Source organism: Sander lucioperca, chromosome 21 (genome assembly GCF_008315115.2).
Source record: "Sander lucioperca isolate FBNREF2018 chromosome 21, SLUC_FBN_1.2, whole genome shotgun sequence".
NCBI lineage: Eukaryota > Metazoa > Chordata > Actinopteri > Perciformes > Percidae > Sander > Sander lucioperca.
In genome coordinates this window covers 6,115,460-6,138,525 of record NC_050193.1, presented here as the reverse complement: position 1 = coordinate 6,138,525, position 23,066 = coordinate 6,115,460, and the positions used below count along the sequence as shown (strand labels likewise).

The following is a 23,066-nucleotide window of genomic DNA, read 5'->3' as shown; positions in this document are numbered from 1 at the left end:
GGTGTTGGAAGTAAATCAATGAATTAAGTCATGGATGTGGAGCTTTTATGTCATTCGTTTTACAAAGGACTAAAAGTGGATTCCAAATGTCCAGATTGCTGCTCCTAAAAAAAGGTTGCCAGTTGAGAATAGAGATGTCTGATACGCATGGCTTTGTTTGAAAAGGTGAAATAAAGGGAAAGAAGGAAAACAAGTGTAGTATATGATTTACTTATTTTCGTCATAGAGTGAATATATGGGGACCTCAGATGTTTTTCTTTTTTTTCCTTGACGCTTGGGAAATGGGAGCTAGGCAGAGAGAGGTCCAATGGACGGTCCTATGGATTGACTAGCCTGAATTTGGACATTGTTTGATTTTATTTTTTATTTTCTGGGGTTTTCACATGTATTTGCTTAAAACAAAATTCTACATAAATTGATAAAGATTTATTTTCTAATTGATCTGGAGTACAGTGCGTACCCGCCTGGGCAGAGAGGCCGTGAGAGATTTTCCTGTCTCAATTGTTTGATGGATATTTTGGAAAGATAGCTGCCTGACAGGTTTTCACTCACACTCCATAAAGTTGTTGTATTGTCAAAATCATACTACAAGGAATATGTGTTGGAGAAATAGTTATTCTGTTGTAATTTTAAACATGTATGTCTTAGGCTACTCTTTTTTGTTTTTCGAGACTTTACAAGTAATATCCATTTCCCCGGGGGCAACTGATGAAAGTGCGTCCCATGACCTCATTGCTCACCACCAGGGAGCTAGTGACTGGACTGTGGTTCCACTGTTGAATTGAATGGTGATGGTGCAATGCTGTACTTTGATTTCTCTAACCAAGGTTTTCTTTAAGGGAAGTTGAGCCATCATAAACAGTATCAAGCATATGAACAATAGCTACTATTAGTGCAGATGCAGTATAAGGCCCTGTGTCTTGAATTAGTTTTATTTTCTTGAAAAAATAATTCATGGATCACAATTATACTGCTGAGAACACGTAACAGATGGTTGATCTGCTAGTAGTTTGTAAGAAAAACACAGTACCAAGGGAGAATAAGAGTGAATTAAATTATTGAACATGTTAAGTTAATTGGCTGGAGTTGCCTTCTAGCGGTTACTATTAACAGGGAGGGGAGGACCTCGGTCAGCTCCGCGTGGCTCCCGTCACGTTATTTTATACTATCCAGCAATGGTTCAAGATCGCATAGTTTTGCGGTTACCTGGGGAGCAGATTTTTGTATATCTGAATCATTAAAGATGGAGCACGAGTATAACGATAGTGGAAAGAAGATGGACCTTTGCACGTTCACATATGGCGCTCCAATAGCCTAGCCTATGTAAAGCCAATACGCTCTATTTTGTGTTCTACGGGGCTCAATAGATATTAAAGGCCAAATAAGTGTTTCTCATATGAATTATGAGAGAAGCCTATGAGAATAGTGAATCGCAGATTTCCTTGGATTGAGGTGGCATCTGGTCTGGACATTATTATTAGTCATAGTTGTATTATCTTTACTGTAATTGCCACTGTTCATCATGTAATTCCATTATTATAGCCTTATAGCCTAATTATTATAGGTCGCTAGTTGTGGTGCCTCTCTCTCTCTCTCTCTCTCTCTCTCTCTCTCTCTCTCTCTCTCCAAGCCAAATAATTTGGGATTTGCTGCTATTTAAAGTTGTTTAGACAACATAGACCTCTTGTTAACTCTAGGTTTTGTGATAAATCTCACAAAGCTTATTAGGTAGGCTGTACACAGGAGGCTATTATAATAACAACAACAAACACAAAAACAACAACAACAATAATAATAATAATAATAATAATAATAATAATAATAACACTATAAGCTTAAAGTTTTTGTTTAAATTCAAATTGAAAATTACTTATGACTTGGCGTGGTCGTGTATTTCAAACTAGTCTTCAGAAACATCCCGATAAGTTTATCTCTTGCAAGCTGCAACATATCATTTGGAACCAGTCCAAATACATTTGTAACCTATCTTAGAGATGTCACGGGTGTGCCCATGCCCTGTTTCATGTATAAAACACACAAGTTAGGGCTGATCACAATTCAACCAAACAATCAGCAGGCAAGATGAGTCTCAGCGCTAAGGACAAGGACACAGTCAAAGTCTTCTGGGCTAAAGTGGCTGACAAGGTGGAGGAGGTTGGCTCTGATGCTCTGTCCAGGTAAATATGACCCCAAACTGACGTAACCTGCTCCTAAATACCTCTTCATGTTCGTATCCATGTATTACTTACTCGGGGCTACTCACATTTTTTATCCAGGATGCTGGCGGTGTACCCGCAGACCAAGACTTACTTCAGCCACTGGAAAGACCTGAGCCCCGGCTCTGCGCCGGTGAATAAGCACGGAAAGACCGTCATGCTTGGAGTTGGACAAGCTGTGGCCTGCATCGACGACCTGAATGCGGGTCTTCTGACCCTGAGTGAGCTGCATGCCTTCACTCTGCGAGTGGACCCTGCAAACTTCAAGGTAGATAAATGATGATGATTAATGGCAGTAGAGAGGAGAGAGCAGAAGAGAAAGTTAAAATCAGTGATGCACAGAACATGGTGTTCGTTGTCCTTTTCAAAATCGAATTAAAAAAAATCGCTTCGAATTTTGATATTGGGGTTTATACACAAGGTCCAATGTCAGTCATACAGTCATCATGTAGGCTACATATTAAGTAACGATTGATTAAATGCCTATATCCTCTTTTTACAGATTCTCTCTCACTGCCTCCTTGTGGTCCTGTCCATCAAGTTCCCCAACGACTTCACCCCTGAGGTCCATGTCTCTCTGGACAAGTTCCTGGCTGCTCTGTCCCGTGCCCTGTCTGAGAAATACAGATAAACTGCAAACAGGAGCAGATGACGGACACTGCAGCGGCTTGGATACTCTTTGTCTGTCTAAATATAAATAAAAGATCAAATGCAATCAAACAGTTTGTGGTGGAGTGAATTTCTATCGTGCAGGAATATATTTAAATGTTTAAGTCAGGTCAACAGCACGCATATTATCATTTCAGTGGAATTTAAATTTGGAAGAACGCATGTCAGCAATATTACAACAATATTAATCCATGCATAAAATCCTATAGAAAAATGCAGAGTACAAGGTTTTTCGTACAGCATCTAAAGAAGCAGTATAGCTGTTTGGGTTAAAAAACCTAGGCTGTTTGAATTTTCCTTAATTAAGACAAAAGTATTTAAAGTATATTGAAATAATAATAATCATTCTTAACTATAGGCTATATTTGTATCTATTGTATGTTTAAATGGATACCATTCCTTCTTGTATTTAACTTTCTTTAACTTGTTAACTTGCTTTTTAGCTTTATTATTTTTTCAAGTCAAATTTTTGTGCATTGTACATTTGGCGAATAACAACATTATGACTCTGATTAGACATCTCAAGTACTCATTATGCAGAAATGTCACTTTCAAAACGCTACGATGATGTCTTCTTCTTCTTCTTCTTCTTTTTCTTCTTCTTCTTCTTCTTCTTATTATTATTATTATTATTGTTATAAGTATTATTATTATTAGTATGTCTATAAGAATTAATGAATTAATCACACTATTGTTATGTTAAAATATAAATATTATTTTTGATGCATCAGCATTTAATTCATGGTCTATAATAATGTGTCATATTTTATTAGCTCATATTTGTGTATATACATTTACAAGTAGGCCTACAGTGTTTAAGGTGTTTGTGCTTTACTCGAATATTTTCATTTCAGAGAGAAATTTTACAAAAATTAAAGGTAATCTATCTTATTTATCCTATTTTTACTTTTGATACTGAAGTGCATTATGCTGATAATACTAATATAGCCTACTTTTACTTTAAGTACATTTTTAATGCATGACTGTTACTTGAATCCTGCTTTTACATCGCGGTATTAAAACTTGAATCCTCTAAACATACATATACACACATTATGAAAAGGGCTTTCACAATATCAATGTTACATCGTCCTGCTATTACCATAACCACAGACAAACAAACTTGTTAAATATGCGTATTGCTTTATTTATTTATTTATTTATTTATGCCTTGGAGACATGTCAAAAAAGAGCTTTTCATGATCAGCATGTGCTGGTCTTCTGTTGCAGCTCTCTAGTGGTACTGCCTTCCCAGGGCGGACACCACCACGGCCAGGAACTTCTGGAAAGCTGCCTGGACTTCACCAGTGAAGGCTTTACCCAACTGAGCTGCAACCACAATGGTCAGGCAGTCGGACAGGAGCTGTAACACAACAAGTATCAGGAAACATCAGCAACATGAAAGGTTGGGCGTTTTTTGAATAAACGTTGAATGTGAATATCAAGAGTTGCATTAGTTCCAGAACTTTACTTTGAAATTGTCGGGGTCCACGTGCAGTTTCTCAGAGTGCAGCACGCTCAGCTCGGCATAGGTTGCCTTGATGTTGTCCATGTTCTTCACAGCCCGGTCCAGACCGTGGAGGATAGTTGTTCCGTGTTTTGCAATCATCGGATTTCCCAGGATTGCAGCGGCGTTGTAGAGGTTTCCAAAGTTGCCGAAATACCTCTGAGTCCAGGGGTAGACGATCAGACACCTGAGGGAACACGTAAAAACATGCATTATTCCCACTTATATTATTTTTTTTAAATTAATAAACAAATGATTTATTGTTCTGCATTTAAGGAATGTGGAACATGAACAACACAGTAAGCCTATAAATCCTAAACCATAAATATGAGTGTTCCGTAAAAATGATGTCTCAAGTACACCAGTGTTCATGCAGAGTTGCAAAGACTCACCTGGCAAGCGTTGCACCGCCCACGGCCTCATAGTCGAGTTTGGAGAAGATGTCCGTGATGGTGGCGCGCTCGAAGTCTGTCCATACGACCATTTTGCTGGCTCTAGGTTTGTTCCACAAGTCCTGTGTTGGTCAGTAGCCTACCAGATGCAACTTATAAAAGAACCGTTTCACTCCTCCCAAAAATATGCGACTGTAATCCAATCGAATCATTGGATGATTTGGGGGAAGTGGGCTGGCCAGTTATTACGGCCAAAAATGATAAGGAAAGGAATAATCTGCAATACTCAGATTGTGTCCAAAGCTGTATTCTGCAATAACAATCTTATAACTAATTTCCAAAATTTGAATTTCCCCTTGGGGATCAATAAAGTATCTATCTATCTATCTATCTATCTATCTATCTATCTATCTATCTATCTATCTATCTATCTATCTATCTATCTATCTAAAACATACAATATCTTATTTAGCTTGAATTTTCCATCAGTAGGCCTATATTGTACTTTTTACTCCACTGCAAGTAACATAAGTAGGCTAAATAAATTTACTCAAATCGCCTACTGTACCATTTTTAGGTATTTGTATTTCCATTTTCTGCAACGTTATCCATTCAGAAGCACATGTTGTACATTTTACTCCACTACACCTATTTGATAACTTAGTTACAAGTTTCATTTTATTATTATTTATTATTAAGATAATAATAATAAATAATAGAACGCTAATCAATGACTAAAATCGCTTGTATTAAATATAAGATAAAGGGGGACTTTCACAGGCTAAAAGTGTATAAAGGAATACATCCAATAGAGGGTGCTCCTATACGTCAGGAAGCTTGACCACTGCATGACTGGACTTGATGTATCAATCTGCTCATGATGAGAATCATGTAGTCTATCTTACTACATTGATATAATATATAATAATAATATTATCAGTTAATATAAAATCGTGTTTGAAAAATCACAATCGATAATTGCCCTTCTTCGAGCTCAATGCATTTATTAGACTGTGATACTTGCAGATCCAAACTTTACACAATAAATACTAACTTAAACAATGTATGTATTACCTAGGCGTACGTGATACGACGGCATTGTAATCATTTATGTTCAAAAGAAATTCTATATAAAGAAATCCTATATTTATGGTCTTATTTTGTTATATAGCGTCATCCCCAAATTCAAATTGTTTAAATTGTTCCTCCCAGTTCACTTTCGATGTAAGGACCTGATGGATGTGCCACAGCAATGCACTGGAAAACATATTGGCATAAAGGTCAGGGATCCACATTATTAAGGTCTACCCTGAACAATGGTGGAAGGTATGGCTGACCTAAGTAAATAGGCTACAATTACTCCAATAGCTACTGTACTTAAGTACAGTTTTTTGATGATTGTACTTTACTTGATTATTTCCATTTCTGCTACTTTATACTTATACTCCACTTTATTTGATACCTTTAGATACTAGTTACTTTTCAGATTCAGATTAATAATACAAAATGCAATAAACAATAAATAGCTTGTAGCCCATCATTAACATAAGATAAGGAGAGGCATTGAATAGCAGTGTATAAAGTAATTAAATTAGCTCCACATTTACCAGCTGCAACATTAAAGTGATGTACACATTCATGCATCAATAATCCAACCATGTAAACAACTATACAATATTCTTGAGTGGGCCATTTTAGAATAAGTAATTTACTTCTGGGGCTTTAAGTAGGATATTTTTATGTTAATAGATGGCCCGAAATACTGTTAGGAAAAAAAAAGGAATTCCTACTTCTGCCCCTGAATTTGACTCTTATAATAGAATAGTGGCTTATTTTAGGCTGTATAATATTGCACAGTAGAAATAAATAAGCAACAACATTTGTATTGCACATTGCCCTCCTGATTATTGTTGCATGCCATTTCCAGAGTTCAGTAGTGTTATGGTAGTTGGGAAATAGCTATTTTTTAGTTTGTTAGTGCGTATCCTGGGTAATCTGTAGGGCCAGCCTGATGGGAGAAGCTCAAACAACCCATGTCCAGGGTGGGTAGTGTCCTTGTCAATGTTCTTAGCCCTTTTCTCCAGCAGCAGTGGCAGCGTCCTGAGGAGTGACACAGGACAGTGTCTGGGAGTCACAGGACAGTGTACAGGACTGTCCCGGGACAGTCATGGGAGTCACAGGACAGTGTCTGGGAGTCACAGGACAGTGTACAGGACAGTGTCTGACTGTCCCGGGACAGTCATGGGAGTCACAGGACAGTGTACAGGACAGTCATGGGAGTCACAGGACAGTGTACAGGACAGGGTCTGACTGTCCCGGGACAGTCATGGGAGTCAACAGGACAGTGTACAGGACAGTGACTGTCCCGGGACAGTCATGGGAGTCACAGGACAGTGTCTGACTGTCCCGGGACACTCCTCAGGACACAACTAACAGGACAGGACAGTTTTTGCTGCCACTGCTTCTCCTTTTCATACAGCGGGTCTTATTGAGGTGTTCAAGTGATGGCATATCAGTTCCCACAATTTCCTGTGCTGTTTTCATGACACGCTGCAGGGCTTTTTTGGTGGCTTTGGTACAGCTACTGTACCAGGTTATCATACAGTTTGCCAAGGTGCTCCCTATCGTACAGTTTACCAGCAGCTTCTGTGGCAGGTTAGCTCTCTTCAGCCGTCTCAGGAAGTAAAGGCGTTGTTGTGCTTTCCTACTGCTGCCGAGGTATTGTCAGCCCAGGAGAGGTCCTCTGTGATGGAAACTCCCAGAAACTTAAAGCTGGAGACTCTTTCCACATCAGCTCCCCTGATGGTTCTGTGAGTGCCTGGACGTTTTGGTGGTCCTAAAGTCCACGATGATCTCTTTGGGCTTTGATGTCGCACCATGTTGTCAAGTCATGCACCTCCTCTCTGTATGCAGTTTCATTGTTGTTTGATATTAGCCCGATGATAGTCGTGTCTGAAAATGAAATCAAACACTTTAAAGTAGGCTATTTAGCCTACGTTATTTTGTGTATATCAATTGTCTTTAAAACATTGAATATCACCACAACGTAATTCGCAAGTAACGATTTAATAATGAGTTGCCTAGGTTCTCCAACCTGCCAACATTATTATTGTTATTCATTAAGGTCATGATAGGTCTTTTTTTCTGCATATAGGCACAATCCCTGCACTGAGACGTTTGATGAATAAGATTTGAGCCTAGGGAGTGTGCAGGCATGTGATTGGCTGAATGGTGAATTAGATACACACCTATAACATCAATTTCATACAATATGTTAGCCTACTGAAAGAAATCCCTAAGGCTATATAAGTATCAGGCTATAATACAACTCTGTTACCATGAAAACATTAATAATCAACTTTTGGGTAATAATGAGTTGAGTTTTATTTTAGGCACATTTTTAATTATTATAAAAGTGTGTCAAAGATACATGGTGTGAGGGATGACTAAGAAGAAGAAAACAAAAAAACAGGCGGACGTGGAAATTTCATTTATTTATTTTATTCACAAAGCCCTTCCATTTTAAAAGGGATGCTGAAATTGTTCTGGACAACTGTGCAGTCGATGCGAACTGCTCGTTTACGGTAGACTATTTCTCGGACAGAGCCAAAGGTTCTGCAGCAACTTGTCAATGGCAACATGAATTGAAGTCTGCGGGAAAGTAGCCAACATGGCCACAACCAAGATGATGTTGCGGGCTAACATCTAGGCTACAAGAAACACATTTCAACTCAACTCAGAACCAAGGAAAAAACATTAGCTTTGATATGGAAAGTTAACCACCTACAATAACATTCATTTTGAAAACGCATCGGCCTGACATGAGGGCAACATATTGTGGAACACCGACTGTCATTAGGCCTAGCTACTAATTAGGTCTATTTCCTGTCTTTATTTGATTGACTGTGTCTCATCCTTTGTTTTTAAATCTGGAACTTATTATGACTGAACAGTTTACAAAAACGTGGCTGGGTAGGCTTTCAAATTAATCAAATTTAAGATTTTAAATAAGTTGAGAATTTGATTAATTTAATAGCTATGGTTTACCGTGTGCATGATATTATTCTAAAGCACACGATCGACATAAATAACCTAACACAAACCAATGCAAGTGTATTTTTACGTAGGACAACATTTTCAAAGCAGGAGGGTTCTATAGCAGTCTACTCTGTTCCAGTCGAACATTTTTCAAGGTGACACAAAACAATCGCTGCAGTACCGGATGTGCGGTAGGGAGGACTTATCCTCCAAATTAATTCCAGTTAAACTGTAATTCGTTCAGGGTCGGTGTTTGTTTATGGCATACATTAATACGTCTGCAACAAGCTAATGACCACTGTTTGGTCGTAGTTAACATGATGTTCAACACATTAGCCAGGTTACCAGATGATCGAAAATCCATGTACAGTCAGTCACAAAACAGCGTGTACAAAACTGGCGATAAAACCAGCCCTATTAGCGTCATACTGGTTACCTCTGGCAGCCGAGGGAACAAACTACTTTTTCGATACCCTTTTCAAAGATTGGCTGAATGTCCGTCATCTCTAACAGGTAGGCGTATTATTAGCTAAGTAAGCATTAGCCAGAGAATCACAGTTCAGTTTCCTATTCAGGGAATAAATTCGGTGCCTTCATAGTCTCACTTTCACATAATTACACATTTACACAGGCTGGACACCGCTACAAACACCTCCCAATATAATACAACATCCTAGAAATCTATTTTACCTCGTATGTTGCTTGCATTAATCATGTGACTGTAACATCTTGCCGTTTTAATAATTATTGTACGTTTCTTTCAGTGTGTGTTGGTAAGGCCTACTTGTGTCCACTGTTCCCCTTTCTGAGAAACCGTTTTCCTGTGGTTTTGCATGTCATTGGGGTTGTTCGAGCTTACCATAAACTGGGATTTATCTAGTTACTTCAAATATAATGTCCCTTTTTGTTTGCTTGCTATCTGAATTAGCTGAATACAAAGTCGCAGTATATCTGAGGTCTGACTTTTATATAAATTAGTTTTGATGGCAAAATTGGCAACTTGGAAGGTACGCCTGATCTGATAAAGACCAACAATGGTCACAAATAGACTTTTTACCAACAGAGAAACAGACCCTCACTGTGGCTACAGTAAAAGAGCATTAAGTGTATATCTCTGACACGTTTGAAATTTAGTAACTCAGAAAATCTTTTTTTTAATTGGCACCAATAACCATGTGAACTAATACTATTATTTCTGTCCAAAAGCAAAACAACGGAGTCCATATGCTCTGAACACAACTGGGGATGGTCTTGAAGATCAGGATGGTGATTCAAGGTATTTTATTGGTCTTCATTTGATATTACTGGGTTCCTAAAGTCATTAAAGTAAAATTGACTGTAAGTGGAGTGGAGCCAAGTGAGATCTGCTTGAGTCACTTATTCTCATAAGGTTTTTGCTCCCTATGGCTTATTTTATTTTTTCAAAAACCTCATTGTATTTTTCAAGAGGAATTGGAAGCTGGCCCATATTTAATACAAGCCATTAAACTCTTTAATTTACTGTAAAAAACAAAAACAAATGCTGTACGGTGCTTCAAATACTAAAGCTATCTCTCACCACCTTGAAATTTATCATAGCGCCAGCTGCGTTTTGAAAATGCTTGCTTATCTGAACAGGTAATTAAAAACAACCCTGCCTTTTATATGACATATAACTGAACATGAATGTTGGGACAGGAAGCTGTCAATCATAGATTACAAACAGGAATTGGTCATAGAGGCAAATATAGGATTGTGGCAGTGATGCATCATTTCATGGTTTTGCTTGCCTATAATTGCCCCAGAGGTAACATATATAAAGAGAAGAGGATGGGGCCATGAATGGAACCCTGTGGTACCCCGCAAGAGAGAGGGGCAGGTGATGAGGAGAGGTCACTAATCATTACACATGATTACTGTTACTGTTGGCCAAATAGGAGCTAATCCATTTAAGTGCCAAGCTTCGGATGCCTACACAATGATCGAGGCAAAAGAGGAGGACTGCATAGTCAACCGTATCAAAAGCCGCTGTGAGGTCCAAAAGCACTAGTACAGCAGGATTCCCGGCATCTATAGATAAGGCAATATTGTTATGGACTCTTAAAGGTACTCTAAGCGATGTCACCCGTTTTTTAGGCTCCAACATGTTTTGTCACATACAGCAAACATCTCCTCACTATCCACGAGCTGCCGGTCCCCTAAACACACTGTAAAAAAACGCGGTCTCTGTAGACAGCCTAGGGTCCACACACGCCAACAAAAACAAAGACCATGCAAACACACAAACCGTGTTCCAGTGTTCAGCCAATAACGGACAAGAAGGATTTGGGGGGGTGGGAGGGGGGGGGGGAGGAGCGAGCTAGTCTTCGTTTTGTTTGAAAATGCTTTGAACGTCAACAAGAAGTAACGTCACCCAACATCGCTTAGAGCACCTTTAACAGTGCTGACATGGTATATTATTGGTATGTTTTGTGGAGTAACATGGAAATTCGACGCCACAGCCATGCAGTTTCCACGACGACTCAAGTTAAAGCTTTATCAAGATCTTTAGATTGTACTGAACACATTTGAAGATGATCTGGCTACAGCTATATGGAGTATTATGTTAAAGTACAGTGCATAGAAATGGTAAACAAACAAAAAAAGTCCATAAAATGCTCATTAAATTAAAAATGGCTTATTTCCTCTTGCATTTAGGGGTCCCCTACAAAATTTCATACATATAGGTGAAACACTCTGAGGGCTTCTTCTTTGATATTTTGTAGTGGGCACTATCGAGCCATTTTGTTACACTTAAGCACAAGACCCATAAAATATAAAATATTTCACTGGTTCTGATGCATGTGCACATTTTCAAATGTTTTAATGCACCTTTAGCCCCTTATAAAATGTGATTAGTGTGTAGAATAATAATCCTTGTTGTCAGTGCTCAGGCCCTAATTAAGTTGAGTAATGTTCATGTTTCATGTGTGCAAATGTGTTGGGTCATAATTATATTAACCCAAAGTTCATCTGTTGATGGTAATGCTGGTCAGTCGTTGGTTGGCAGAAATTACTTAGGTTACATGACTGTAAGAAGCAGATAATTCAAAGTATTTTTTATCAATTCAGCTCACCAGGCAGATACAACTGGCACAACTCATTTTTTTTTTCTTTTTCTTTTGCTCATTTTTTCCCTACTGACTCCAATTAATACAGGCTTTTATAGCTTTAGTTTACAGCTTTTTAAAAATGTATGTCCTTGAACTGAAAAATGCTCAACAGAGCCTTATAAAAATGATTCAAGAGTTAAGTAGGATAGGATATATATATATATATATATATATATATATATATATATATATATATATATATACAGGTCATATATGGCCTGTAATATTTGGCAGCAGCATGTTGAACAGTTTAAAAGCATGCAGTAACAGATTTATAAAGACCAGTAGGTGTGAAAGTGTTTTGCAATAGTTACAGTATCTCACAAAAGTGAGTACACCCCTCACATTTTAGTAAATATTTCATTATATCTTTTAATGGGACAACACTGAAGAAATTACACCGCTGGCAACAAAAGTGAGTACACCCCTATGTTAAATTCCCATAGAGGCAGGCAGGTTTTTATTTTTAAAGGCAGTTATTTCACCATACCTAGAGATTGTCATGGTTTTATGTCGGTTAGCCTAATAGCTGGTTTGATTTGCATTGAGAGATGATTTTATGGAAAGTACCCCATGCCAATCTCTATGTATGGTGAAGGGCATGTGATGATGTGGGGCTATTTTAATTCCAAAGGACAAGGGAACTTTATCAGGATGCATAATATCCTGGATCCATGAAATAACTGCCTTTAAAAATAAAAATCTGCCTGCCTCTATGGGAATTTAACATAGGGGTGTACTCACTTTTGTTGCCAGCGGTTTAGACATTAATGGCTGTGTGTTGAGTTATTTTGAGGGGACAGCACATTTACACTGTTATACAAGCTGTACACTTAATACTTTACATTGTAGCAAAGTGTAATTTCTTGTCCCATTTGTTGTCCCATTAAAAGATATAATGAAATATTTACCAAAATGTGAGGGGTGTACTCACTTTTGTGAGATACTGTAAGTAGCTGGTTATGACGGCATAAAGTAACATGTTTAGTTGCCTTTATGACAGTTTTAAGCTTGCATTTAAGCTCACATATCTATATTAACTGACATTTTTCAACATTAATGACATTAAGACTTAGTCAGTGTAAACTGGTAATTAACTTGAATCAACATGCAGAGCAACATTTTCACATCACAGTAACATGTTTGTTCAGGTTGTTTTGATGTCCATTTAATGCATTCAGCCCAACTGTGTGTTGCATTTTCCCTTTTGTTTGCTTTTTTCTTCTTTTTTATGGCCCAATTCCCATTTCAGAGAACAATCTCCACTAACTGACGAACAGTTGGTAGCAGGGTAAGACCAAATCATTCTAAACCACCTTTCCTTCGCTTAGATCACCCCTGTCTTTTTTTTTATCCCCTTCTTTCCTATTTTGTGTCCTATATGGATCCCCAACCCTAATCTCAGTAAAATCCTTGTAAGTATTAGTAGCAGATCCAGTGAATCAGTGGTTTGGTTAATTCAGGGTTTCAGTTTTGCTGTCCTCTGTACTGTATGCCTTTTTGAAGAAAAACAATCCAACAGTTTAAAAATATAATTACATTTTAATTCACATTGATTATATTACCGCTAGACTCAGCATTAACAAAACAAAAATATAAATCAAATGCAAACTACAATAAAGCAACTACTACATATTCTTTTCAAATTATGTGGGTGAGGTAAGTCTATAGTGTGTTTAATTTTTTTCTGGAAGTTAATGCCTTGATTTTTATCCCTTTGATTGCAGCATGAGTTACTTAAGTCAAATCAGCATGTGTCTTTCACATTCTTCATTCATACAGCGACTTAACTGTTTCTGCAAAGAGGCTTCCTTCTCTTTTCTCCTCTTCAGTAGCCACACAAGCTTTTTTTATATACGTATACTGTCATTGTTGAATTACATTACAGGCAGATGCATCTGATTAACGCAACCCCTCTTCTAGACTGGAATGTGAAAAATGCAAAAAAAAACAGAGCTAATTTAAATTTTCTTACTTGTCCCAGCTATGCTGTGACCTCTCATCCCACCCTTCATACTTTTCTTATTGAGGCTGTTCTTCCTTCTTTAAGGTTCTCTGACATCATCCTCGCCACCATTCTGGCCACCAAATCAGATATATGTGGAAAGAAGTTTGAACTGAAGATAGACAATGTTCGATTTGTGGGTCACCCTACTCTCCTTCAGCATCCTCCTATCATTCAGGTAAGGAAAAAAAAGGTCCCTTCTTGATTTGAACTAAACTTCAAATATAAACACGGTCCAAACAAACAATGTAATCATTCTCATAGGGCTTAATAGCCTTGTCTATATGAGCCTTCTGTAAAACACAGTTGTAGCAGAAGGTAATAAACTGAGTTAAAATAGGTAATTCTTGAGTCACCCAACCTTAAATCTAATTTTAGGTACAAGTTATTACAAGTTAATTATTATACATAAGTTATTCAGTAAAAACATCCCCAATTACAGCTTAAATTGGATAACCCTCAGTTATAGCCTCCTAAATCTCCTTCCACCTAGCAAAGTATTCTGGATTACACAAACATCAAAGGTCTTAGTTGGGCTGCAATGTAATAATCACACAGGAGTGCGGCCCCTCCCTTCTTTTTTTTGCCAACTGTAGACTCCGATATCTACTTCTAGGTCTTTACCCTTGCCAACTGTACCTCAAAATGGGTTTGTCCCATTCCTGAAATTGTTTGTCAAGTAAATCCAGTGGAAAGGACTACAAAAGATACAACAATCTTGGCAAAATATTAATTTTAGTTAGTAAGTTACTTGGTGAGAATAGCTGTACAAGTGAATCTTCTGAGTTGGTGAGATACACCAATACATCATCAGCAAATAAGGAAATCTTTTGTTCTCCCTATTAATACTGTATCTATCACTTTAATATTTTTATTTTGAATGATCCACTTGTTCAGGGGTTCAATAAAAAGAAGAGAGCGGACTAATTGGGCAGCCCTGCCTTGTACCTCATTTTAAAACAAAAGGGTTGGACACTCCACCATATATTTAACTCTTGCTCTCGGTTTATCGTAAAGAGCTTGTATTGTTTTAATAAAAGTACTATGAAAGCTAAATGTATCCAAGATGATATATAAAATGACCAATTCACACAATCAAAAGCATTTTCCACATCTAGCCCCACCAACACTGCTTCTAAATTATACTCTGTTATGTGGCTAACTACATGCTATGATGCTACCTTGAGTTTGTCTTTGGCGAACAAATCCTGTCTGATCTATGCTAATAATTTGTGGTAAAAGTCCTTCTATTATTTTTGCCAATTAAGATTTTATAATCCTAGTATAACCTCATTTGGAATTCTATTAATACAATTATTGTAATATTGATGTGTCTTGGCAGCTGGCAAAGGCCATTTCTAATTCCACCGTGACCCTCTAAATTTATCTTAGTTTTGAACTTTGGCAGATTAGTCTTTACTTCAGGAGTGTCCCCTACTGGCAGTTTTTTTGTCTGATGATTCACTGCCCATGTTGCTAAGATGAAAGTATTTAAAAGGCATATAGACAGTGACAACAACATGTAATAAACAATGCAATCCAATAACATATTTTATTATAAGGTGCTTCTGTGGAAATAAAAAAGGAGAAAATTACGGAAAGAACAAGATAACAGGAACAACTTAACATTAAACTGTAATTCAATACAACAACACCTACTGCACATGACTTAAAATTTACCATAGCGCTCAATCAACACTTTCAGTTGACAGTCTCATCAAAACTGAACATTTCAGGTTTGACAAAGGTTGATTTATTGCAGAGGTATTGTACTCTCTTGCATAACATTGTGCTGATGTAGCTTTTATGGTTATATTTGTGAAATAAATGAAGTTGATATATACATTATAAATCTACACGCTGTATGTTAACATTTGTATTGTTGTATTGTACATTTGTAATGTAGCATCTTGTCTGTGCAGGTTTCTAAGACAGATCCTTCACCTAAGAGAGAAATGCCTACGATGATCTTGTTTAATGTGGTGTTTGCACTAAGGGTATGAAAATACTTCTTATAATTTAGATTTTAAATTGTAATTGTTAAGCTATTTGCTCTACCAGTTGAAATAAGTTTTGTATACATTTTAATATTATTATTATAAATGAACTTGATCTTTTTTATTTTTAATGATGGCACAATTAAGGCAGCTGGGTGTGGGTGGGGCACCTATATTTTGTGTTCTGTTAATCTGTGTGTCCTGTGAATGGGAGGAGTGTGTGTGAGTGATAATATTCTGGTATACTCTATCTGTGAGAGCATGGGAACTCAGAGGGAGTACGTGCCAATTTACTCTGCTTAATCATGTCGCCCAATAAGGCAAAGCCTGTTCCTGCCCATGCTGAGTCACTGTACCCAGTAAGTCCCGATACAGCTGAAATGGGACGAGAAGTGCTCAGTCATGTTTTGTCAACAATATCTGCCAAGCAACTGTGGAATTTGTACCCTGTATATTATTATAATATATATTAATAATAGGGATTATTTGTGTGTTTTATAATTAATGGTACATGATTTAACCATTCATATTTAATGGATTCACAAATAAAATGTAGTAAATTACTGTATTTTATATTTTTCTACATGTTCATTCATACAAAATACTATATATATATATATATATATAATAATGGCAGCTGATCTACTTTACAATACCAGGAGATGCTGTTGGAGTGAGCACTCATTTTATATATTATTATTTGGCCAACCTCATTTACCTACCTGAGGAGAACAGAATATTAATAATACCTCTCTGTATATTGTAATACAAGGCCACCACTAAATACCAGAAATACCACAGAGATGAGGCAAAACCTATTATTGTATTAGATTGCATTACAAGTGATGATTGAACAAATTAAACTTATAAACTGTTAACTCTGTCAATTAACATTGGCTAAATATTAATATTTAGAAACATAAAAATTATTAGCATTTTGTTTTAAACATACACTTAAATATTTAGTGTAAGCATAATTTGAAATCTGTGTTAAATTCATATCTTTTCATTCATATATAAGTGTGTTACATTTAATTATTAAAAGCTCATACATGTTTGACAGTTCAGCAGTTAGTAGGCTGGTAATGTTTGACATTAATTTTAACTGAGCTACAAATGAAAGCACTGATATTGTGAATTCAGTGAAATTGGTAATTGCTGTGTTGTACTGTATACATATTACTAACTGTTTCTGTTTCTGTCAAAATGTCACTGTTTCCCTCTCATATTTGGCCTGTATAGGCGAATGCTGACCCATCTGTCATCAGCTGCATGCACAACTTGTCACGTCGCATCGCCATAGCCCTTCAGCACGAGGAGCGACGCTGCCAATACCTGACCAGAGAGGCCAAACTGATGCTGGCCATCCAGGATGAGATAACCACTATGACTGAGAGTGAGATAGACACTTGACACACCTCACATTTGACAGCAATGTACTGCTCCCCTTCTCTGGTCTCAATTAATTCATAGATTTCATGGACGTCATCGTATATAATGGCTTATTTATTATATTACAATATACCTTGTCAGTATACTAACATTGATTATGTATTATAGTTGAGATTTGAAGGTATATTTTGACAGTGTTCTTTGTTTTTCCATGATTTAAGTGGATGGAAGTCCCCAGTCTCCATTTAGACAAATTCTTCCCAAATGTAAACTAGCCAGGGACCTGAAGGAGGCTTATGACAGGTGTGTGATTAAGCACATTATATATTGTTATTTTAGTTTTATTATTTCTCCCTTTGTCTTACCATTTTGTTCATATAGCTGACTCTAATAGTTTTGTTATTGCAGCCTTTGTACAACTGGCGTGGTGCGACTACATATTAACAACTGGCTTGAGGTGAGCTTCTGTTTACCACACAAGATCCACAGGATTGGCGGCAACTATATCCCCCCTGAGGCATTAGAGCGCAGCCTTAAGGCTATAAGGTTAATTTTTACTTTTTATATGCAGAATATAAAGTTTCTACACTGTTGTATGTGGGTTGAAACTTTTAAAATGACACTCCTGGCAACACCTCAATCTGTGGTTTTGTAGTGTGATACTGAAAATGGTCTATCATAACTAACCACACATACTCCACCCATTGCCAAACTTCTCAAAGCACAAACCTGTGTATGAAGTGTTATTATAGCCTCATCCATTTTTTAAATATGTTTAAAAATAGGTTTAGATATTACATAGACATTTCCACATTTTAATTAATATCTAAGAAATGTATAACATTTACTGTAAATTGCTAATATAGGTTCCTTTTTCTTCTGCCCACAAATGCAACGTCTATTGCAACATTTATTTACTGTCATTTGGATATTTTTTTATTCTCTTCTTAATCGCTTTAATTATAATGGAACCTTAAAGCAGCTGAGTGTTCATTTCTTAATCTGACTTGGCTGCAAGTTAGTTACGCAAAACTGCATAATGAGTCTGCGTTTGTCAGTTCAGAATATAAAAGGTATAAGTCGACATGGTTAAGAAAAAAGAACAATAAGGAGTGATAAACTCATTACTCTAACACACACTTACATTTAGTCAGCCAGCCTGCATAGGCTTATACATGACTACTAAGTAGCACAGGATTGTTATAATCCTTTTTAATCTGTGTTGTTAGATGCACTGTTAACCCACAGGTTGACTTGCTTAAAAAGAAGTCTCAGATCCTCGAAACTGAGAGTCTAATCCCCCATCAGTTTGTTAGGTCTAAGGAGTGTTGTGTCTTTAACAGCTACCGGTATTTAAGGGCTGTGTATTTTGTGAGCTTTAGTACTGACTTACTATTCCAAGCATCTAAAGAAACCATGTAAGGTTTTCTTTAGACCATATTGTCACCTATTGTTACTTCAGCATACATACATCAGAGGTATGATCAACTCTTTTCTCTCCTTTTATTTCTGTCTTTATAAGCTGCACAAAATGCAAAGGTGAAATTAATGCAATTGCATTCAAGCCATGAACTTGTAACAGCTCTGCAGAAAACAAACTTTATTTTATTGACAGACTGTTGTACAGACACTAAAGCTGATTCCCTCTGGCTTCTATTAAGGAAGCAGTCTTGATCTCTAGGAGGTCTGTTGATTCAGAGGCTGCATCATATGTTGTTTGATCCTTCAGACCCTATCATGCTCTGCTGCTGCTGGAAAGTGAGAAGGCACTGCTGGGCCAGCTTCCACTGGACTGCTCACCTGCAATGGTGCGCCTCATCAAAACCTGCTCAGCGGTGAAAAACCTGCAGCAGCTCGCACAGGATGCTGACCTGGCCTTACTTCAGGTGGAGAATAGTCACTTTACAACCCCAGATGTCATTCTGTGATCTCAAAAGGCATTTATCTTAACATCTAAACTTTTTCCTTAAAGTTATACATGCAGTACATGTATAACATGGGGAGAATCAAAGATCTTGATCCCTTTAGCTGTATGTAGCACCTGGACAAAACTATTAGAAAAAGAAAAAAGGTGAAAAAAAGTGCAACAATTGGAGTGATATCATACTTCAAGTCTAATCTCTTACAACATATATCAGTAAAAGTTGTTTACCCAGAGAGGTTACTGTGTTGATGGTGTCTTACTGCCATCTAGTGGACAATATATGTATATTCAAAGAAAATCCGAGACCACCAGTACAAGTCCTTCTCTTTCTCTACACGTTCTTATATATTTCTTCTGTAGTTGTTTTTTAACTGCATAGAATTTTGTTGTTTAGATCTTATTTCACATCATTTATATTATTTGCAAATAATTCTCCCTCTCAGATCTTTCAAATTGCTGCTCACTTGGTTTATTGGGGCAAAGCGATCATCATATACCCACTGTGTGAGAACAACGTCTACATGCTGTCCCCTCATGCCAACATCTGCCTGTGAGTGTTTATGATGTGATGTAAGCTATTTGGCTGTACTGATTACTGTAGATCTTATGGACCATAATATTGCTGAGCACCCATCCATGCCATTGCCTCATATACATAGGTCTAAAAAAACATGCATTTATTGTTATTAAATTCAGATTTGTACTTGTTAAACTACCTCCACATTTTCTTATGAAAGAACTGGATTGGGCCATTGGCAGTACTTGTATTTTCTTCTCTATATCTAAAACTTTAAATAGCCTTTCCTTTTCAAAATTGTGGAAAAAAAGCTGTGTTAATGGAAAAGCTCGCTGTTGTAGAATAATGTCTGCCATCTCTCCCTGGATAGATACTCATCATTGGCTGAGCAGTTTTCCCAGCAGTTTCCTGGTCATGATCTGCCCTCCATGTTAGCCAAGTTCTCACTGCCTGTCTCACTGGCCGAGTTCAGAAACCCTCTGGAAGCTCCTGCACAGGAGGTAGGACTTTTATTCAAGAACAAATGCACAGCAAATAACCTTACCCCTCCACACTGGAACACATACATACACTACACATGTATTAAGCCAGCAAGTAATTAGTATCAAGTCCTTAAATGATTTTTGCTTTTGATTATATGTAGAACATAAAATAAACAACAGTATTGTAGTGACTATGTCCTATACTTAGCCGCTACTGGTTGCTAATTTCGATTATTGTTTCTAACATGTACTCAGACAAAACGATATCCAGTCCTTTCCAATAGTTTGCATTTTGAGTCATTTATTTTCTGCGTCCTTACTTACAATAAATAATAAGTCCCATAAAGTCCCATAAATAAAATAATCCGAGCACAGATAAAAACTGTTTGCTCCTCTTCTTCAATTAACAACACCTGTTTGCATCAATACAGGAACTTAAATTACCCAAGGCCAGCCTCGGCCTTGACAACACAAGGCAATATCATGCCCCTTGTGGCTTGGACGAAAACAACCCGTATGGCTCCTACAAGTATATTATGAATTAATTTGAAATGCAAATCCACTTTATTTTCCTATGTTGGTGAAATAATCTGATTTCTATGTATTGTTTTCTCCCTAGAAAGAAAAAAAAACTGTAATTATAAAAATAAATGTTTCTAGTTTAAAGAATCATACAATTTTTTGATATTTGTACAATTTAAACAAAAGGGACATTCTAGTTTCCTGGTAAATCCCTTGTACATATAGGGCTATTCATGTAAATTTACTAGATACTGTATTGTAAGAGCAGACCATCTGGTGTTCTCCAACCCATCTTGTTTTGGCATAGCTGCTTGCTTGGGCATTGGCGATGAATTATAAATGGCAAAGGGACATCAGCTCTAGCGTCTGCAGCCTCTATTTTTCATGAGAACAAGATAAGAGCCAGGGCTCTTTCTTTTGCCTCTATATTGAGCTTGTATGGTACCCACGGTTGATTTTAAACATTTGACCTGGTTAGGGACATGAGTGTGTTCAACTTGTTCAGTGTTTATCCTGTGCTCAGCCGTGATGCAGTTTGCTGCTCTGCTCCTGATCAGGCCCAGCTGATCCAGATGGTCGTGTGGATGCTCCAGCGGCGCCTGCTGATCCAGCTTCACACGTATGTCTGCCTGTTAGTGCCGCCCAGCGAGGATGAGCCCGGGTTGAGGGATGAAGACCCTCCACTAGCTGCCCGAGTAGGAGGCCGCAGTCTCAGCACCCCTAGTGCTCTCAGCTTCGGGTCCCCAAGTATGTTCTCACTCAGGTCTCTCCTCTGCCTGCCTCTAAAAAGGTGTAAAAGGGTTATAGATAATCAGTGATCATGTCTACTTTCTGTGTATAGCCAGCAGTGATGACATGACCCTCACCAGTCCCAGTATGGACAACTCTAGTGCAGAGCTACTGCCTGGTGGGGACTCTCCGCTCAACAAGAGGATGACAGAGACGCTACTTGCCAGCCTGTCAGAGCATGAGAGGCAGGTTATTCTTAACATCCCTGCGGCACAAAATCCAGAGGATCTTCGGATGTTTGCCAGGTAATTAAGCCAGAAGCCTAGTGCATATTCTGTGCTTTTTTGTTAGTGCATTAAATGTTTCTCAGCTCTCCATTGCTCTCTGCTTTTAGACAGTCAGATTAAAGGCCCCTTTACACTGTACGATCTTTGGCCGTCTGAGAAGAAAATTAACAATCGTGAGAGAAATCTTCAGTCATCAATTCATTGATATTGAACAGTCTGACATAGATTGCCACCAAGATTTTATTTGATCCATCTTGCAGTGTGACTTGCAATAAACTTACGCAATCGCTGTTGTGTACAGTCTAAAGGTGCCTTAACAGATGGGATACCTTTAAGTGAGGATCCAGTGATTCATGATGTCATGAGTCACATTTAATGCTTTGTCTCATGGGAAATAAGAATATATTCGTGCATTGGTTTGGAAAATAAAGTTCTTATATTTGCATTCACAGAAATTTAATTGGAAAATATTGGCTGGAGAATTGAGATAATTTACGAGATGTTAGTTGTGCGCATGTTTAAAAAGGGGAAATGTTTAGAAAGCTTCTAATCCAGTATCAGTTGTGTGTACTACCTACTGCACAGTAAGGAAAAATGTCATCAGAGCTGCAAAAGTCCTGTTGTATGGTTGATTTACACAGCTAATGATTCAATGAAACTCTAGCTCTCAACCCATTTGTCTGCCTGTTATGTTTCCAGGCTGCTGCACTATTTCAGGGGACATCACCACCTGGAAGAGATTATGTACAATGAGAACATGAGGCGCTCGCAGCTCAAGACGCTGTTTGACAAGTTCCGCAGTGTCCTTGTGGTGACCAGCCATGAGGATCCCATTATTTCCATCTTTCAGTCACCCATGGAGTAGTGGCACAGAGACGGTATCAGCTCTCACCAACTGGAAAATATGTCTGTTTGAGAGGAGCTAATAGCCTGCTGTGCTCACAGCTAAGTGCTATTAATCAACTGTGTTTTAATGTGAACTGACATGATTGTGTTAATGAGTACAGATTTACAAAATGTAGAAAGGGTTTGTCCTTTATGAGCCAAATGTTTGTTTACAATATTAAATTATTTTGTACATACCACAAATGCCTCAAGTGTTTACTTTCAGTATTGGTGTAGTGGGGGTTTAACTTTATCTTCCCCTGTCCCAGATGTGTTAGATCATCTGTACTGACCACAGAGGCGCACACTGAGTAATGATCATTCCAGACCTCCAGCTACCTCTCCTCAGGAATCCCAGAGGTGGGGAGAGAAA

At 37.7% G+C, this 23,066-nt stretch overlaps 3 protein-coding genes across 10 annotated transcripts; 2 read left to right on the top strand and 1 right to left on the bottom strand.

The window, feature by feature from the left end:
• The first annotated feature begins 1,906 nt into the window (after window positions 1-1,906).
• Window positions 1,907-2,932, top strand: LOC116059739 (hemoglobin subunit alpha-1-like). Its single transcript, XM_031312999.2, has 3 exons — window positions 1,907-2,177; window positions 2,277-2,484; window positions 2,719-2,932. The coding sequence occupies exons 1-3, from the start codon at window positions 2,083-2,085 to the stop codon at window positions 2,845-2,847; spliced, it is 432 nt and encodes a 143-aa protein (XP_031168859.1). The 5' UTR covers window positions 1,907-2,082; the 3' UTR covers window positions 2,848-2,932.
• A 1,076-nt stretch (window positions 2,933-4,008) lies between these two features.
• Window positions 4,009-5,012, bottom strand: LOC116059736 (hemoglobin subunit beta-2-like). Its single transcript, XM_031312995.2, has 3 exons — window positions 4,785-5,012; window positions 4,357-4,579; window positions 4,009-4,248 (listed from the first exon to the last, which is right to left on the bottom strand). Exons 1-3 carry the CDS (start codon window positions 4,874-4,876, stop codon window positions 4,120-4,122), a joined length of 444 nt encoding a protein of 147 aa, XP_031168855.1. The 5' UTR covers window positions 4,877-5,012; the 3' UTR covers window positions 4,009-4,119.
• nprl3 (NPR3-like, GATOR1 complex subunit) lies at window positions 4,269-22,893 on the top strand. 8 transcript variants are annotated; one of them, XM_035996450.1, is made up of 15 exons: window positions 4,269-4,290; window positions 10,029-10,098; window positions 13,206-13,244; window positions 14,004-14,136; window positions 15,881-15,955; window positions 16,276-16,314; window positions 17,198-17,351; window positions 17,569-17,650; window positions 17,756-17,893; window positions 19,077-19,233; window positions 19,715-19,821; window positions 20,159-20,288; window positions 21,350-21,539; window positions 21,634-21,826; window positions 22,508-22,893. In XM_035996450.1, exons 1-15 carry the CDS (start codon window positions 4,284-4,286, stop codon window positions 22,671-22,673), a joined length of 1,680 nt encoding a protein of 559 aa, XP_035852343.1. In that variant the 5' UTR covers window positions 4,269-4,283; the 3' UTR covers window positions 22,674-22,893. The 8 variants fall into 8 exon arrangements, with proteins under 8 accessions (XP_035852343.1, XP_035852345.1, XP_035852341.1 ...); XM_035996448.1 differs by lacking the exon at window positions 4,269-4,290 and adding an exon at window positions 8,966-9,335; XM_035996453.1 differs by lacking the exon at window positions 4,269-4,290 and adding an exon at window positions 9,058-9,067.
• The last annotated feature ends 173 nt before the right edge of the window (window positions 22,894-23,066 follow it).